The following is a 20,355-nucleotide window of genomic DNA, read 5'->3' on the forward strand; positions in this document are numbered from 1 at the left end:
CCCATGAAGTGGATAGCAATGACTGCGTCCTGACATTCCTGATGGACCTGAATATGAACAGCGCTGTCCAGTTTCTTCTGACTTGCCATTATGTGCTGCCCACTTTTGATGAGTACATGTTCCACCTGTTGCCAAGTCACGTGAAGCTGTAATTTTGGAACATTTAATTGCTCTCTTCCTGTCGGTCAGTGCATGTCAAAGCCCAATTGGAGGCCTAGGTGGGGTGAATGGATGTCGCACATTGTTGTCCATAGTGGTTAGTCAGTATTATTAAACTTTGACCTGTGGGAGACGGTCCCCCTTGGCGTCTGGAGTGAACACCCCTTTGTGTATATACCAAGGACTTTAAGAAACATGTGACCCTTGATGTATGGACTGTCCTCTGCCATAGTAGTGGTGTCCATGCCTCTGGCATCCTCTTGCTAGCTGTGTACACCGCCCCATTTAATGTCACTTAATCACCCTCATAGCCCCATACTTTAATGTAGGGTTTTATAGATTTACACGTGCCAATTCAAAAACAAATTTCTTCACAAGAGCTAGACTGCAGTGCACAAACATTTCAAGTGATCAGTCTAACAACTTTTAAAAATGTAAATCTAATAAAAAGAAAAAATCTAACCATCTGCACTCTGGAGTTGAGGCAGTTTCCTCGTTCGGGACCTCGTTCCAAAACATCAAAGGCTCCTGGCTGTAATGAAGAAGAAACAAAGCCATTTTAAATGGGAAAAAATAAGCATTGCATTAAACAAAGCTGGACCAGTGGTCCACAACCGGCACACCCAAAAAGGCATCTCCTGCGGACTCCAGCAGAAATACTTTTTAATTTTTGTTTGTTACTTCCATGTACATGCAAGTTTGGTAATGGGGTCACACATTTGCTACCGATTTCAGTTCATCCTTTGATTCTACCATATTCAAAACATTGAAAAAAGCTGACTTTAGCATTGTCTCTCTATGTGTGTCTTTGTGTGTGTGTTGTGTGTTTGTATGGTCTGTCTGTGGAAAATCAAAATTGATTTTCACATTTTTAAATTACAGTTTATGTCAGAAAAGTATTATTATTGTTATTTTTTGCATTGTGTTGAGCTCTTGGATGACTATGTCCCAGCAAAGATTCTAAAATTTAGCACAAACCATTTGAGATATTTGGCCTGAGGCCTATGTACAATGATAACTTCCAAAAACTTTGGCCTATCTTCTTCAAACAAGTCATTTTGTTTGTCTTCTTACAGGCTCAAGGTCTATGGTTTTTAGCCCAATTTGTCCAGTTAGCACCATATGCTTAAAAAAAAAGTCTGACCTTTGTCCAATAACAACAATGACATTTATTTCTAATGCATGCTGTAAGGGCCATGGAGGATGGACGGTTATCCTGGCCGGAATGAAGACTGATTTCTTGTCTGGCCAGGGGGCAATAATGGAATAACTATAGGAATGGAGACACAATCTGGCCAGAACACCCTGTAATCTTCATCCCGACTAGGATGGAATAAAGTATATATAATGATTGGACTGGGTGGACATGGATGCCAGGATAGTTCACACACCCACATGTGGCAGTGTTCCACCAGGGTGTTCCCAGTCAGGACACCCACAGGGCTTCATGAGAATTGGAGAGCAGAAATGTAGCCCTGCCTGGCAAGGACAACACTGACCCGGAAATGCTCCCAACATACAGGGTAGTGACAATGAAAGCATTCCCAGGTCTGTCTTGAAAATGAGCCCACCTCCTTACATCAGGGCGTCAGAGTCAGGAGGCAACGGTCGACATTGAACTGGAGGTGTAGAAGAACAGGAAGACATTTATTAACATAATATTGTGGTGTTTGTGGCTGTGTGCACTGTAAAAGGAGGTTATGAAAATAAAAATTCATTATTTTAAACCCAGAGTTGTGTTGGGTAATATTTTGTCTGAGGTTTGGGGGTCATTGGTGGCTCCTGGGGTTTGGGTGCCCTCTAGCATATTGGGGGACATAGTATCCAGTTGCTGGTGTCTCTCCTGGTTTTCCAATCTGGACAGAGAGCTTGTCCTACTTTTGTTTCTTATGGCATCCCATCTCCTGCAGCACGCACAATAAATATATTTGTTGTTCCTGTTGTCTCAGTTTACTTCTAAGTCCAAACAAAACAACACTCAATGGTGAAAAAGGAAACAAAAACTATTGCCATGAAGATAATGTTGCTGGTATTAATCAGGCTTTCTTGTGTGCTGTCTGAAAGTCACGGAGCATCTTAGCTCTGGTCGTTTGGGATAAAAGTGAAGCCTCCTTCTGGCCAGTCGAATTCGTATGGCCCAAAGACCAGCAGGAGCAGAGTCAGTTGCCCTCACTAGGCGGTTTATTTGTAATGTGGAGGAAGAAAAGGACAAGACAGTTAGTAGCAGCACCCTCTCTCTGCCCAGGGTGGTATCACATACTTGGGAAGAACTTAGAGGGTGATCACTGATGCACATGTGTGACAAGTGCATAAGGGACAGCTAAAGGGAATTCTACTGCTGCTCCAGGGGTTGGCACTGTGTCTTAATGCCTCTCTCTTTTCTCCCTCTACAGACCAGTTGATTGACAGCTAGAATGCCCCTGACATCACTTCTGGTGTTCGTCCACCTGGACCCGCCTCTTCCTGTCAGAAGGGCCCAAAACTTGAAGCTCTACCATCTTGGGACAGTTCTGTCACAAACTCATGTCTGTGGAGACGACGCTGCAATATTTGCTTGTTTTTTTTTAATCTTGCTGTCTCCAAATATATGGGGAGGTCATCTAGGCACCCCAATTCTTTATCATTGCCCTCTCTTTTTGTTACTATATGTATATATTGCATGATGCATTTTCTCTTTATGCTGCAATGTAGTGTTTTGTGCATATGCTGTGCTTGATTTTTCCTATTATGTTTGTAGTTTTTGGACATTATACTGAAATCATAAGTGAAGTGCACTTAATATGGAAATCCACTGCTTACGGTGGTCTGTGCCTAAAGCACTTTATGTCAGCAGCTCTGCTGATTTTAAGAAGTTTTCATTGCTCTAAACATGGAGTTGATGCATGTGGGGCTTGTCTAATCATATTATGGGAGTGCATATTCACCCTCTACAAAGCAATTTGCAAGATATTAAATGGCAGATTTGTCCACGGCAGGCTTAAAATATGCTCTCTTGATCTGGCATTATTGTTAATGTTTTCCTGGGATCAATAAGCGCTTAAGCTTTCAGCTTACAAGCAGCTTACTTGTTGTTTCATCCCAGGAGACCCCCGCCACCTCCCTCCAACCCATGCCCTTTCCACAGCAATTTCTCCCTAAAGAATTTTTTTTCCACCTTTGGTACAGTAACTTCCTTGTCTGCCTTTGTGCTAATGGGCTCTCTGACTTTTCTAGCATAAAAGCCTACTCTTATGTAATTTTGGCAAAAGAACTAAATTTGTTTTGGCAGAAGTCCAAGAGGAAACTCAAAGAATTATGGCTGTGTATTGATGAGCATCTAAGCAGACGACAACATGTCTGGTTACTTTGATGCCTGTTACAGATTCATTAGGTCCATGGCAATGGGGTAACATGACCTGAAGACAACGTGCCTGAGCAATCTGAGTTACATTTATAGGATCAGGGTACCTATGGGCAAAGATCACATGACCTAGTGAGAGCATATCTGTGCACTCAGAATTCCTGTCAACACTAGAAGGTTGGCTCCTCAGCTTATGGGTTTTAATGCTCCAATCATAATGACCTGCGGTCAGTCATACAGTATGTTTAGGAACCAATGGCCCAGATTCAGAACAGCTTTCAGATTTCCACTTTTAGGACACAACAGTTCTTGCAGCTCCTAAAAACAGCTAAAGACATGCTGCAGTATTGGATACCATAAGACTGTAATGCCTTAAGAGGGAAAAGACAGTGATACTTTTTAAATAGAGGCTGGTAGATGAAACATCCATCCATCCATTTTCCAACCCGCTGAATCCGAACACAGGGTCACAGGGGTCTGCTGTGAGCCATCCAGGCGCCCCCTGGTGGTGGCCATGGGTCCCCACAAGGTTGAGCTTCCAAGCTCTGTTCCTGTGGCCCCAACACCCACCAGTGTGACTGACTTCTCATGTTCCAGGGGAGGTACTGCTCCTCTCCCGGTCCTTCCATCTTTCAGGTGTCCCAACTGGGCATGAGCCCCAGCCGTCCACCACAGCTGTAATGTTTTAATTAAAGGTCCATTTAGAGTTAATCATCCTTGGGATGTAAGAGGAAAGCCAGAATTTGCTGTTGGGGACAGGATCCAATTCTGTTCAATCCACACAGAATGGGATTTGAATCCCAGACTCCTGGAACTGTGAGGCAGCCACACTTGCCACTGGTCACCATGCAGCTGGCTTATGCTGGCTTTGTGATATTAAAGCAAAACCAAAATGTTAAATGCACCCTTTGGGCTCATAACATCCATCCATTATCCAGCCCATCCATCCATCCATTATCCAACCGCTATATCCTAACTACAGGGTCACGGGGGTCAGCTGGAGCCAATCCCAGCCAACACAGGGCACAAGGCAGGAACCAATCCTGGGCAGGGTGCCAACCCACCGCAGGACACACACAAACACACCCACACACCAAGCACACACTAGGGCCAATTTAGAATCGCCAATCCACCTAACCTGCATGTCTTTGGACTGTGGGAGGAAACCGGAGCGCCCGGAGGAAACCCACGCAGACACGGGGAGATATGCAAATTCCACGCAGGGAGGACCCGGGAAGCTACCACTGCGCCACCGTGCCGCCCTTTAGATGAAACATAAGTTGCAAAATAAGCTACGTCCAAAACCATGAATCTTGCTTATCTACCATAATAGCCAAATCGTGATCTTGATTTTTTTTTTTGTTTTTAGTTATATATTTTTTACATCTTTTTCCTTGGTCTCTAAAAACAATGTAAGTACAATTTTAGGGTTTTTAGAGGTCAAGGAGATTAATGGGCTGCTGTGTTTTTTGATTTAGGATGTTATTGACAACTATAATTTTGAAATATGCGTTCCCAAAGTGCCATTTTGTTGCGCTAGCCCAATCCCTTGCTGTTTATAAGGCAGCGTTTCCAGTCTGTTACTAGGCAAGATGTCTGTGAGTGTGCGACATTTGACGGGATTACAGTGACGGTATAAAGGTCAGCATTGTACACTTCATCTTTACTGTCTGAGTTTGTGACTAATTCAATACTTCAAACTCTAGCATCATTGTTTGAAAGATCTATATGGCTATGGATTGTTGTCCATTGTTCAACTTTGATTTATGTTCTGCGTTTTGGCTTAGGTCATGTGAAATATTCTGGTTTTTGACTCTCTCGCTGTGTCTTTAAAAGTACTCACATCCTGTTTATTGTTTACAATTATCATATCCTCACGACTTTGACCTTGGTTCATCGTTTCTGTCTTGTTCTGTCTTCTGATTTAGTCTTACTTAAAACTGCTGCCAACACAGGCAGACATTACAATCACTACACAAAGACATAATCAAAATACCATTGCACAAATTCTGAAACTAAGATGACTGTAACTAATAAAGACACTCAAAGTTTTTAGGTTTCTATCCATTGTTGGATAATCAAGAAGTTCATGCCCCTGACCTTAATACCCTCTATTTAGTGACATCACAGGCCGTGACCACTGTTTGCCCTGCAAAGCAACTAGCAACTGTACACAAGCTAACGCTGCGTTCAAGAGCTATCAGACTATTTGGAGAGCCAAGTTGTGATGTTTCACCTTCCCACTTCAGTGCGTTCATGTGAATTTCTGGTCGGACTATTCAGAGAAACGTGAGGTCGCTGTTGATTTATTGTTGCAAAAAAGACAATTAAAGATAAATTGCATTTTTTCATGATAATACAGAGCGAACTAAACAAATGAAATGTGTATCACTTCGCTCCAAATGCAATTCAATCATAAAAATGGCATTTCTGACTAACCAAGTTATACTTTTTATTTTATTCATTTGACCAAGGCGAAATGTCAGTGTTGGGCGGCATGGTGGTGCAGTGGGTAGCGCTGCTGCCTTGCAGTAAGGAGACCTGGGTTCGCTTCCCGAGTCCTTGCTGTGTGGAGTTTTCATGTTCTCCCCGTGTCTGCGTGGGTTTCCTCTGGGTGGTCCGGTTTCCTCCCACAGTCCAAAGACATGTAGGTTAGGTGGATTGTCGATCCTGAATTGTCCCTAGTGTATGGGTGTGTGTGTGTGTGTGTGTGCCCTGCCTTGCACCCTGTGTTGGCTGGGATTGGCTCCAGCAGACCCCCATGACCCTGTGTTAGGATATAGTGGGTTGGATAATGAATGGATGGATGGAAAGGTCAGTGTTACATCACAACTTGGAGAAATTGTGTAGCTTTGTTTTCTCTGAATTGTCTGACTTTGAGTTTGTAAAGCATTCATATGCAATTTCTGACTAAGAAACTCATTTTTACTGTCAGTCCATAAGCATGTGAACGCAGGTTCAGTCCAAAATGGTAGCACCCCCAAGAACCAAAATGGTGTTGCGATAAGACATTAATTGCCTTTTGCTCAAATTAAAACCTAACTAAGAATTCCTTATACAGTATTCCAAAACACTCAAAAAGACACAAAGATCATTACTTTAATGCTAGATAAATCCATAAAATATTAAAGAAAAGGCAAAATCATAAAAAAGACTACATTTTTTAATATGATGCTGGGTATTTTGTATATAGGTTTATAGGGTGCTTATTGTCACGTTCATGTGTCCACTGAAATTCACCACTCTGGGACCATCATTAGGGAGTAGAACTACCTTATCTTGAAATGTCTGCACTCCTTATTTAAAAAATCACACATTAATTAATCTCAAGATTGTATTTCTCGTATTTATATTTAACAGTATGAGTTGTGCGGTACCTAAAATAGGGACACCATTTGAACAGAGCATGGCCTAATTCCATCTATATAAAAGCAGATATCGTATATGCTATGGCATGCTATGGGAACTGCACGTCTGACATTGTGGTCAGCAACACAGGAGCGCCACAAGGGACTGTAGTTTCTCCGGTCCTGTTCAGCCTATATACATTGGACTTCCAATACAACTCGGAGTCCTGCCATGTGTAAAAGTTCGTTGATGACACTGCTATCGTGGGCTGCATCAGGAATGGGCTGGAGAAGGAGTATAGGGACCTAATCAATGACTTTGTTAAATGGTGCGACTCAAACCACCTACAACTGAACACCAGCAAAACCAAGGAGCTGGTGGTGGATTTTAGGAGGCCCAGACCCCTCATGGACCCCGTGATCATCAAAAGTGACTGTGTGCAGATGGTGGAGACCTATAAATATCTGGGAGTGCAGCTGGATGATAAATTAGACTGGACTGCCAATACTGATGCGCTGTGCAAGAAAGGACAGAGCCGACTATACTTCCTTAGAAGGCTGGCGTCCTTCAACATCTGCAATAAGATGCTGCAGATGTTCTATCAAACAGTTGTGGCGAGCGCCCTCTTCTACGCGGTGGTGTGCTGGGGAGGCAGCATTAAGAAGAAAGACGCCTCACGCCTGGACAAACTGGTGAGGAAGGCAGACTCTATTGTTGGCATGGAGCTGGACAGTTTGACATCTGTGGCAGAGCAACGGGCGCTGAGCAGACTCGTATCAATTATGGAGAATCCACTGCATCCACTAAATAGTGTCATCTCCAGACAGAAGAGCAGCTTCAGCGACAGACTGCTGTCAATGTTCTGCTCCACTGACAGACTGAGGAGATCGTTCCTCCCCCAAACTATGCGACTCTTCAATTCCACCCGGGGGGGTAAACGTTAACATTTAACATTATAAAAAGTTATTGTCTGTTTTTCACCTGCATTATTATCAATCTTTAATTTAATATTATTTATTGTATCAGTATGCTGCTGCTGGAGAATGTGAATTTCCCATTGGGATTAATAAAGTATCTATCTATCTATCTATCTATCTATCTATCTATCTATCTATCTATCTATCTAGAGTGCAATAAAATTGAACTTCTATTAACAATCATACTGTATTTCTGAAATCTTCTCAATGCATAGACTATTTTCAATTTATATTAACATATTAAAACAAAGTCTTAAATATAATAATACATAAATATTATACAGTACTTATAAGAATATTCTGTGTAATTGTTTGTAGACTTTGTTTTGTTTAATTGGAAATTGCCTATATGTGGGAATATTTGAGTTTTGGACTAATTTTCAAATTTTGTTTTCGAATCATCATGATCTTGGACAGCTTGACATCTGTGGCAGAGCGACGGGCACTGAGCAGGCTCCTGTCAATCATAGAGAATCCACTGCATCCACTAAACAGGATCATCTCCAGACAGAAGAGCAGCTTCAGTGACAGACTGCTGTCACTGTCCTGCTCCACTGACAGATGAGGAGATCGTTCCTCCCCCAAACTATGTGACACTTCAATTCCACCTGGGGGGGTAAACGTTAACATATACAAAGTTATTGTCTGTTTTTAACTACATTTTTATTACTCTTTAATTTAATATTGTTTTTTGTATCAGTATGCTGCTGCTGGAGTATGTGAATTTCCCCTTGGGATTAATAAAGTATCTATCTATCTATCTATCTATCTATCTATCTATCTATCTATCTATCTATCTATCTATCTATCTATCTATCTATCTATCTATCTATCTATCTATCTATCTATCTATCTATCTATCTATCTAATCCAGGATCATTGGTCTATCCCCACTCCATTGGGTCCAAGGAACCAACTTTGGACAGCTTTCCAGTCCATTACAGATCTATTCATGTACACACTGGCAATCAGTCAATTTATAGTCACCACTCAACTTAACCTGCATATCTTGGGGATGTTGGACAAAACCAGAGTACCTGGAGGAGGAGTCATGCTGGCACAAGGAGAACACGCAAAGGCCAGGGATTGAAACCCTGACATTGGAGCCTTAGTGTGTGCATTTTTGTTTATGTGTTCATCCTGTGATGGATTGGCTCTCTGTCCAGAGATTGTTCCTGCCTTACACCCTATGCTTACTGGGTTGAGTTTCAGTGTCCCCACAACCCTGCTCAGGATAAACCAAATTTGGAAGATGGATAAGTGGATGGATTAACCTGGAGTGAAAAACCATTCAGAAAATGAAAGCAATGCATGAATCAGTGCCGTAAGAGAAAAAGCAGTAACTTGCCCAGAATTTCTTGAGAACAATGACCACCCTACAGTATTACAGCAAGCTGTACAGTAAGTCTTGCCTTATTCAGATGCAAGGACATTTTGTTATATTTTGTAGTCAGTACACAATTTTTTGTAGCTTAATCACGACACTCTGTAATGTAGCCTATTTAAGAAAAAAGCAATAGAAGTGTGTAGAATTTCACAAGGCTTTGGTTGGTCATCAGTTGCAAGTTGCAGCTAAAGTGAAATAATGAACCAAATCAAAGAATAATGTTGCTGCTTCCTCAAATAATGAATTGATGTTAATTTAATCTGGCTTCTTACGAGAACTACAGAAAATTGCCACTTTTGCAATGTAATGCAGCCAACCCCACCCCACTGTGTGAGGCCTGCTTTATTCATAAAGTATAACAGATAATAAATACATTTGGAGTAGTCTTTGCCTCGCATTTCAACTTCCTTCTTATCAGTTTGTCTTGATATCAATTATTAACTACTTTCAGTCATGCAGGAAATACAAGAGCTTCCTTCAAGAATTTTTTTAATAATTGATCACCTACAAAGAAGATTGAAAGTGTTCCAAATACAGTAAATGTTCTCATTTTTGGGAAAGAAGTCTGTTTTGGAGGAGTCTGGACCACGATGGTGTGACACCTAGATCATTTTATTAAAACAATAGTAATGTGCAAGTGTCCTATGAATAATTTTCTTTGTCTTTGATGGTGTGTATAATGCTTCATGTTAAGCATGTATGAGTTGATGTATGTGCATCCTGTTTTTACATTTGACATAAAATAAACAGACTTAAGGGATATAAGTCAGCCTTTAATTTTCCAACTTGACTTTTCCCTTGGGGTTAAGCAACTCGGCTTTAGCTTGCAGATTCCGGCTGTAATGAGCTCAGGTAATTGACAAATAAACTCTCTTTTGAAAGTTCTGCTATTGTGGGCAAACACAGATAATCTTCAGTCTTTGGCAATTTTAGAAATAATAATGATTAGTGATCCTGCCTCACACAATTCAATGTCCGTGTGAGGTGCAACAGTAGGGTCATCAGTATTGTCCTGAAGTATAAAATCTATAGTTTGTAAAACTGCAGACTGCTTAAATTAAGTTTTAATTTTGATTTTGCTCAACTGAACCAAGATGAACTGAATTTACAAAATTCTTCAGGCAGTTTAACTACACTGTCAATTTACATTGAAAGCATTGCACCAGTAATTTACAACTTTAATGTATCTGTTACAGTCAGTGTATAACTTAATGGCAGAGGGATCGGAAAACAGAGTGGATACCAAAGGACTGCAGCTGTTTCAGTCATTTTATAACTTGGAAATGGAAAACAGGCTCTTAAAGGATCCAGGAATTTAAGCAGAGTCATTAATTACAAGGCTAACCAGTCAAATGTGTGTAAGGTCATATATTCTAGAGGCCCCTTGTGGAATTTCAGCATAAATAATGTCCCGTCTGAAGGACTGAAAGGAAGAAATGAAAGAGCAAACTGACATAGGAAGTGACGTCAAAGAGAGAAAGACTAGACCATTTTGTTTAGATGTCGGGGAATGCAAAATTATACTGTATATCATGCCCAGTGATGAATTAAAAAGCTGCCCAGAACAACATTCACCCTTGACACTGCTGTTTCTCTATACTGTATGTATTTCTAAGACCCTATCCAGATTTTTACTATTTTATTTTCTATTATACAACATACTTTCCTTCACTGGTATTATTATCCTTGAATAAAATACCTTGTTACTTTAACATTTCAGTACTTTATCTTTGTATCTTAAGCAACTAAAGTAAATATTAGTGTACCTGACATGGGAAGATTTCTTCTTTTTTGCCCTCAGTGTTATCAAGGCTGGGAAGACACACCTCAATAGAAGAACAAGTGTGACAGAAGTAAGACCCTGTTGATTGGTAAGTAGCTTATAATCACAAGGGTGTTGAGCCTTTGTGTGTATCAGGGGCACCTGTATGTTTGCTAGTGCTGGTGGTAGTGAGTCCTTATGTGGAAGGGATCCCAGGTGGGATGTTAAAGAGTGACTGGTTGTAGGGCATTACTCTTGCATAACTGTGTGACTAGTATTCGTGCGTGTATGTGTGTAATTGTGTGCGCGCTAATTGTAAGATGTGGGAATAGACAAATCTAGCAATGAACTTAGTAAGTCTTACCCAGTTAATGATAATACACTGGGATAGCACTCAGTTTGAACTTCTTATTGTGGTGTCCATCAGATCACCAGAAAACAGCTAACTGCCTTGGCTTTTACACCTAAATGTTGTGGATATCCCAGTTTGTAGAACAAAAGGGGTCCAGACAGATTGCAAGCACTGTGATGTAGTAGCAATAACTGAACCTTATTTTCAAATACTCGGCCACACCATGCAAATAAAGAAATCAGTAAATTAATCTTCATTAAATATTTCTGTTTAGATCCTTGCACTGTATTTTTGCTCTTAAAAATAACAGTTCTTCAATGGTTCTTAATGGTACTTTAATGGTATTGAGATGTGGGGATCCTCAGAGAATCATTGCTTGAAAAAGAATCTTTCTATTCTGGGAAGGGATCTTTTGCATATGGCAAAGTAGGCAGTGTACTGAGAGTTCAAGAAAACCTGAACTCAGGCTGTGTTATTGTATGCAGCGAGAGTCTACTTAAAGTCAAGAACCCACTGGTATTTCACAAATCTGTATCACCTATTCATGGTTTTATATAGAACCTGTTACAGACCTAGATACGTAAAGGATTTTTTTGGAACCTTTGTGTGTACAGTGATTTTCGTAAATAAAAATGGATTTTCAATGGCATGGCTCTGATGAGTCACTTTGGCACTTTTATTTTTTGCCCCCTGCTTGCTTCGCTTGCCACCCACCTGGCATGCGATACTCGCCAGCCACTTCGTGTCTCTGCCGCTCGTGTTGTGAAGAGGGGGACTGAACGCACCCCAAAGAGACGTAGTCGTTCCTTCGAAACCCCGTTTTAAACGGTGATACAATGGGCAACAAATACAGTTTTTTTACCTCCTGTTTGCTCGATCAGCTGCTGTCTTGCTGCTGCTGCTGCCGTGCCACGTGATCTGCATCTCGTGCGGCGCACTTCTGTCATATCACCTATGTCCATATATTCGATCTCTTTTCGCTTTTACCTTTCATCAATATTGCATTGAATTTTGATTCCGTGTTTGACATTATATCATGACAACGCAACATATAGCTGCCCATGAGTGGATATCATTTCTTTCTCTCTACAAAAAATGTGTCTGACAAAAGCATTCGCACAAATAAGAAATGATTTCTCTTGCGGGATTTCACTTTCACCAAACAACAAATCTTTTAATTCTTGCGGATACGCCGCTTCATTTGCAAGAAACACTACTTTTTTTTCCCCTGATGGCAAAACGAATTAGACGATCTACACGTCTCCAACTTAAAGTTTAAATCCAAACAATATATTCGATCTCTTTTCACTGTTCTGTTATTTCACAGAGTAATAATTTCCATTTGTTTGCGCTAATGCAGTCTTTACTATCCTTTTGTTGAGACTTTCGAATTTTTGTACTTCCATTATCTCTAACCTGCTCTGCAGGTGTACCACACCAACATTTTTGAATTCTTTACGACGTTCTACTTGTCACCTACTCTTTGTTTTATTTCTGGCCCCAGGCGTGGTTAAATCTCTTGGCACAAAGACTCGTCTCGTGGGACATGAAAGTGTCTCTCTGAGAAAATCACATCTTGCCTCCTTCCAACCTTCCAAGATTGTTTTTTATAATAGAGAGATACAAAGGTATATATTGTGGTTAGTTTTGTTTTGTTCAAATACTGCTCCAGTTCATTGTCAGAGTGATTACTGCATATTCCCCACACATCTATGTGTATTTTCTTCATATAAATATTAGTTTTCAAAGTATATAAATATATATTTTAAAACATTAGAAAAATTTTGACAAGAACAGGTCATTCAGCCCAACAAAGCTCTATAGTCCTATCCACTTAATAGTTCTACAATAACATCAAGTCGAGTTTTGAAGGTCCCTAAAGTCCTACTGTCTACCACACTACTTGATCATTCTGTGATGGTGTCTACGGGTCCCTATGTGAAGGAAAACTTCCTAATGTTTGTGCAAAATTTACCCTTAACAAGTTTATAGCTGTGTCCCTCTGTTCTTTCTGAACTCATTTTAAAGTGGATCTACTGCACCAATTTCTTCTATAATTTCAAAAACTTTAATCTTGTGAACGCTTAATCTCCTTTTGCTTCAAACAGAAAGAAAAAGAAGATTAACAGGTGACATGATTGAAGTGTCATTACGTTATTATAGTGACTGAAAATATTCTAAATATAGTATATTTAACACAGAGTAGCTCAGCAGTTTTCAAACTGTGGGGCACGCCGAAGTAACAAAAAAGGGGGCGCGAATGTTGCCATATGTGGCGTAATTTCGCTATTCATAGGGAAATTTTAAACTTGTAGTGGTGTATTAGCAGCAAAAAATATAGGAATAAATTTTATTAGGGTTTCAAAAAAACGTTAGGGGGGCGCGATTAAAACTGTTATGAAAACTCAGGTCGCAAATACTTAAAGGTTGAGAAACGCTGAAGTTGCTATAAAAACTTTGATGCGATTAAGGTTGGTTCCTGCCTAGTGCCATACTCTGATGGATATCCCAAAGCCCCCCACAACCTGGAATTTCTGAGTTGATTTGAAAAAGTTATCTTAATTTAAACATAACTACCATGGAATCCTTCGTAGTTTCTAGTTGGTACTTTCTTCACAACAGTGTGATTATTCTTATAGTGCCTTCCTAAAATATTCATAATAGTTTTTCACATTTTGTTATGTTGCGGCCGTTTTTCCCTCACATCAAGCATCACTCAGTACCTTAGAATGACAAAATTAAAATAGGATTTTAGGACATTGTGCTGACTTATTAAAAGTATAATACTGAAAAATCCAATCAGGTGCATCCCACTCCATTGATTGTCACTGAGATGTTTCTACATGTTATTTGGAATCCACCAGTGGTCAGTTTAATTGAATGGAAAATGATGTTGAATGGTACACACCTTTCTATAGGAGGTCTCAAAGTTGAGAAAAAAGCAAGCTATGATGTTGAAGGAATTGCTTAGATTGTGTTGAGGCAAAGTTCTGGTGAAGGCTACAGAAATGTTTTCTGTTTTGAAGGTTCCCAAAAGCCCAGTGGTCTAAAGTGGTCTGACTTTTCCTAGAGCTGGTCCCATTGCCAAGCTGAGCAATCGGGGAAAGAGTGACCAAGAACCAAACAATCATTCTGTCTGAGCTATAGAGAACCTGTGTGGTGATGGGGCAAACCTCCAGAAGGACAACCTTCACTGCAACACACCCCTAAACTGGACTTTTTGGCACAGTGGCTAGACAACACATGAAGGCCCACTTTCAAGACACATTCAAAATAACAGAAGGGTCACAGACAGTCAAATAATAGACTTTCACATGCTGCTATCTCTGCAAAGAATGGTGATGTAAATCAAAAAACACTAGTGAGTTGCAGTTTTGAGTGATAACTTCGTTAATGAAGATGGTGTGAGGAGAATGACCAGACACATTCAAGATAACAGAAGGGCCACAAACAGTCACACAACAGGTCTTTACACCAGTGGTGTGCAGATGGGCTTCTCTGACCAAAGGGCATTTGATCGCCAAAACTGGAAAACTGAAGATTGGAAGTCTTGACTGATTAATCTCAGCTGTTACAACAACATGCATATGGCAGTGTCAGAATTTAGCATAAGCATCATGAATCTTGGATTCATGTATTTATGACAGAGTGGCCAGACAGATGCCTCTCCTCAGTAAAAGACACATGAAAGCCCGCTTGGAGTTTACAAAAAGCCACCTAAAGGACTCTCAGTCTATAAGAAGCAAGATTCTCTGGTCTGATGAAACCAAGACTGAACTGTTTGATCTCAATTCTAAGCCCCACATCTGGAGGAAACCAGGCACTACATCTCATCTGCACAATACCGTGGTGGCAGCTTTATGCTGTGGGGCTGTTTTTCAGCAGCAGGGACTGGGAGACTGGGAGCAAAGTAAAGAGATGTCCTTAATAAAACCTGATCCAGAGTGCTCAGAAACTCTGGAACTCATACTAGGCAGAAGGTTCACAGAGATACTGTATCCTCATTGAAATCCTGATCCAGAGACTCTAAACATCAGACTGCCAGGTGATTCACCTTCCAACAGGACAATGACCCTAAGCGCAAAATACAGGAGTGGGTTAGGATCAACTTTGTGAATGTCTTTGACTTGCCTAGCCAGAGCTCAGATTTGAACACAATTCGAACATCTCTGGAGAGACCTGAAAATGTAGCTGTCACCAACATCAAACCTGACACAGCCTGAGAGGATCTGCAGAGAAGAGTGGCAGAAAATCATCAAGTCCAGGTATGTGAAGCTTGTCATGTCAGATCTAAGAAGACTCAAGGCTGGAATGGCTGAAAAAGGGGCTTCAATAAAGTACAGAGTAAAGGGTCAGAATATTTGTGTCAGTGCGAAATTTTAGATTTTTATTTTATTTTTATTACAAACTAGGGGTCTCTGTCCCCTGCTCGATTCACGCGCCAACCTCCTGGGCAGAAGCGTATCGGGGTGCTCCCCTATTAGAGAAAGCGATTGTGTTTAAAGAGATGGTATATGGAAGAGTATGCGAGGTGCAGGAAGATGGTTTGGTCTTTAGTTATTATAGATATAAAATCAGTTACTTGAGTATTTCACTGCAACTGTCCAAAGAATAATAAAATGTAGTAAAAAGTAAAAGTAAAAAATAAACGTAAAAGTAGAAAAGTAAAACATAATTAAATGTAATAAAAAGTAAATATAAAATTAAATTACATTAATGTCTCCAAAAACAGTATTATTAATTACCTGTTCCTCTAATTTACATTCTATAAAACATTGCTTATTTACATTTCTGTGCGCATTTTGTTCTGGATATTTTCTCTTTTTTGTTTATTTCACAATTCTTTGTTCTTGATTTTTATTATATACAGCTCTTTTTTCTTTATTTTCTTTTTTTCAATGTTCATTCTCAGTTCTTGCCGCTCTTTTTCTATTGCAATCTAAAATTCGACGTTCTTGAATAAATAATTTGCCTTTCTGCCTTGCTATTATAATCGACTGTGTTGTAGGGCAAGTTAGCACTAAGAGTGTCACGGGTTGGTACGGAGAGAGGATGTGTGCAGTAGGAGTAATGATTGGGCGAGCAGAGTGGAGGAGAGTGGTCAAGGCTGAATAACGTGGACATGGCGGAAAACCTTTCCAATATAATAGAGAGATACTTCTAAAATCCTGTTTTCTCTTTGTCATTTGGGGCATTGAATGTTGCCTCATAGGGGGAAAAATTAATTCAAATGATTTTTTGCATAAGGCTGCAACATAAAGTGTGATAAACATGAAGAGGTTTGAATACTTTTTGAAGGCACATAAGATCCCACACTTTCTTTAAAATACATGTCACCAATGGGCATCATGCCCATGTTCCTCATGTCAGTTATCCTGTTGTTTGTTCACAACATGCAAAACACATTCATTTTTTGATAAATTAATGCTGCTGGAAAAGTCATCCCACATAATAAGCAGAAAGGGGGACTAACTAGGACTCTTGAGAGGATTGAGGGGCTTTAAAAACCAACATCCCACTCCCTGTTAAATGGCAAATTTCAGAGTAACATTCAATCTACTGCAACATTGTGATTCACTTACTGGGGGTCTGTTAACAAGCCAGTATGCCTGCTCCTGGCAATCCAGCACAATTCGATCAGCTTTTCTCCTCTGCTTTGATGCCCTGTTTGAGATCAAATACAAGTAAATTAGTGTAACGCTTTGGTGCATCATACAGCATTGGGTTTGGGTTAGGGTTAGGGTTAATCCTGAACAACACAATTGCTAACCTGGTTCTGAACAAACATAAACTCAAGATACAAATAAAAGCATTCAAAAAAATCATTGACTATTCATATTTCAACAAAAAAAAATCATCTAGAAGTTCATAACAGTGGCGTTTATAAAAGTTGGCCTGAATAATTAGAAGCTGAAGGATGAAAGCTCAATCAGAAGCACAACTCCTACAGGCCACATAATTGAGGTCTTTACTCGGCTTGTACCCTTCATTAGAACATTTTCTCTGGAGCAATTGCTCTAATGTATTTTAGGCCCCTTCATGCATGACTAAGCAGTACATTTCTTCAGACAGAGATTAATGCATGAAGAAGTGTCTCTGGTGTTGTGCTTGGCTTACAAAAAAACAAAAGATGGCAAATGTCAGAAGAGTAATCAGTCTTTAGTTTCTGCTTTCATGGTTATGGTGAACTCCATGATAAAGCATTAACACGTTAACACGTTCAGCAAATCATAGGATGACTATCCAAGGAACTGATGCAGACCTAGGAGTTCAAATCCCACAGTGGAACAGATAACTCCAGAGATCATGACGGGAATTTTTGGGAAGTGAGTTGAATCTTTTGTGTTTTTGAATTATGTTCATATTGCCCTGTAATGGGACCCCAATGGCACTGCTTGGAAGTACAAGAAAGTACTGGTCTAGATTTTAGGTAGCTGTTAAAGCAGAGGTGGTGAACTACAAGAAGTTCAGAGGGGCATCAAGGCCAGCAGCCTTCCAAGGTCAACACTAACCTAACAATGTTGTAGGCCATGACACAGGTGACCAGAGTTTGAATGTTATAAATGCTGCAGATCAGGCAATGTTGCCAGGTTCTTTGAAAGGTGAAGCCGGAGATGAAGGCTTATAAGCATTCAGAGGTCAGCAGGATACAGCAGTCATGACTACCCAGTAGTTATTTGTAGCGGTTCCTGAATTACATGGAACATTGAGAGTAGGCATTAATGGTCACCTGCTGCTAGGGTTCAAAGAAAGTGAAGTAGAAACTTACAGCAAGTATTCTCCTGGATAGTGGATAAACAGGTAGACGTGAAAATGGTAACTGGCCATAGTTATGATACAAGTAAAAAGTATGTAAAATTACTACTGCAAGTAGTAAATAATAATAAATAACTACTTAATTAAATTTATAAAGTGCTTTGTAACTACTCAATGTGCTTTACATAGACAGTGTGGAAACACTTCAGTACCCATCAATGTGAAGCTTCCATCTCGTTAGCTGTTATGTGGTAAAGGTTTAAGATAGTTAGCCAATGAGAGACAGGGGATGATTTGGGTGCCATAATGGATAACACAATGGTGGGTAGCTTAGTCAGGACATTGGGATGCTCACTACTTTTTTTGAAAGATGCCCAGGGATCTTTTATGACCACTGAGATCCAGGACCTCAGTTTTAAGTCTCATCCAAAAGATGTCACTATTTTAACACCACAGTGAACTTTTTCCTTTCACTGAGGTGTTGGGACCCACACACAAACCACAGGGTTAGCACCCCATGCTGGATTTGCCAACACCTCTTCCAGCAGCAACCCAATCTTTCCTGGTTAGTCTCCCATCCAGGTACTGGTTGGCCCCAAATATTCTTAGCTTCAGGTGGATGACCTGTTCTGAATTGCAGGAGCCATAGCCACTGGCTGAGTTGCTGTGAGAGTTTGAAACTTCAAGTGGACGACTTATCACATCATTGAATCAGTGCTATTTTAAGACTGGCGGGATTCTTTGTTACATAAAAGGAATATGTCAAAGAACACAATATAAAATAAAAGGTAAAGTACCACTTCTGCTTAGCGGAAATAGCCCAAAAGTGGATAGAAATCTATGTTTTGCACCTAATACTTGTATGCATAATTTGGTTGACCTAAGTGAAGGAGTACGATGTATGTATGTATGTAAGTATGTGAATTTCCCCTTGGGATTAATAAAGTATCTATCTATCTATCTATCTATCTATCTATCTATCTATCTATCTATCTATCTACTCAAGTTATTGTGTTTACACACACACACACACACACACACACACACACACACACACACACCCACACACACACCCATGCAGACATAATTCAAAAAATGGTATTTTCTGACTCAGGGAGGTCTAAAACATCGAGATTCATCAGAATCTTGAAACGGAATTTTTGGAGGATTCCAAATACTCTCCCTGTACTTCGTATACGAGAAAGTCAGGGAGGTCTAAAACATCGAGATTCATCAAAATCTTGTCATCGAATCTTTGGACGATTACAATACTTTCCCTATACTTTGTATACGAGAAAGTAAAAATTAAAAACAGATATATAAAAAATATACAAAAATAAGGTACACATCAGAGCCATATTCAGGACAGCAGGGGGCTTTCTCTCTGGGTTAATTTCTTCATAACAGTTATGTTTGATTGTAGTCCACACAGAAGTGGATCTCTTTCATTAATGTTGACAAATGATAAGTCAAACAGGTACATGTCGGTTCATAAAACTGAACGTCACTTTCATTTCACATGTGACTTCACAATCTCAGAATAAAAAAATAAATGCTTATTTTGGGGGATTTACAAAAGTATTTTTGGGAATATTGACACCAACTTGCACCTCTGTTGGATTTCGCACAAAAAGGGTCCTGATGAAAATAGAGGGAAGGCAGTGTTTTTGGCAAATGCAGCATGGCTAGAGCTAGTAAGGTATTACTATTAGCCAATTTCATGTGTTGGAAAGTGTTAATGAGGAAAAAATCAGGAATACATGGTAGAGAAGGGAACAAAATAGCCAGAAAAAAACGTAAGTGAATTGCTTAGGACCACCTCTAGACAGGAGTGACATGCAAACCTTTAAATGTGTAGCCCCAATTCTTGCCCAAAGATTTGAAACACAAATTTGACACTAGGCAGCCATTCCACATCACTGTCCCCTCACCACACCAACACCAAATGTCTGTTTACCTGAGCTGTTCTCGGGCTTGCATCACCACAAAGTCCCATGTGTGGTTTATTCGTTTATGGAGGAGGTTATATGCGTCCTGTGAGGAAATAAAAAATATTGAAATTTTCAAAACATTTAGAAACATTACACACTTCAAAAAATGTAGTCACTTTTTTGCACTGTATCATTAAATGCTCCGGCCTGTAGTGCAGTAGATACTTTCCCCTCAGAAGCATTTTCTTGACTTTTGCATTTTAGTTGACTCCTGTTCCTTCATTTTTCCTTGTGATTCACCTCTATTTTTGTGTCCAATGAATGCTTTGCAGCTAAACTGTAG

The 20,355-nt window shown here is 40.0% G+C and overlaps 1 protein-coding gene across 1 annotated transcript in view; it reads right to left on the reverse strand.

The window, feature by feature from the left end:
- The window catches only part of rgs11 (regulator of G protein signaling 11), an 86,350-nt gene that overhangs the window by 38,830 nt on the left and 27,165 nt on the right, over positions 1-20,355 (reverse strand). Inside the window, exons 7-9 of the mRNA XM_028812598.2 lie at positions 20,039-20,115; positions 16,908-16,989; positions 623-691 (exon numbers count right to left, since the gene is read on the reverse strand). Coding sequence (XP_028668431.2) covers positions 623-691; positions 16,908-16,989; positions 20,039-20,115 — 228 coding nt within the window. The remainder of the gene's footprint in view (positions 1-622; positions 692-16,907; positions 16,990-20,038; positions 20,116-20,355) is intronic.

This window comes from Erpetoichthys calabaricus, chromosome 11, assembly GCF_900747795.2.
Source record: "Erpetoichthys calabaricus chromosome 11, fErpCal1.3, whole genome shotgun sequence".
NCBI lineage: Eukaryota > Metazoa > Chordata > Cladistia > Polypteriformes > Polypteridae > Erpetoichthys > Erpetoichthys calabaricus.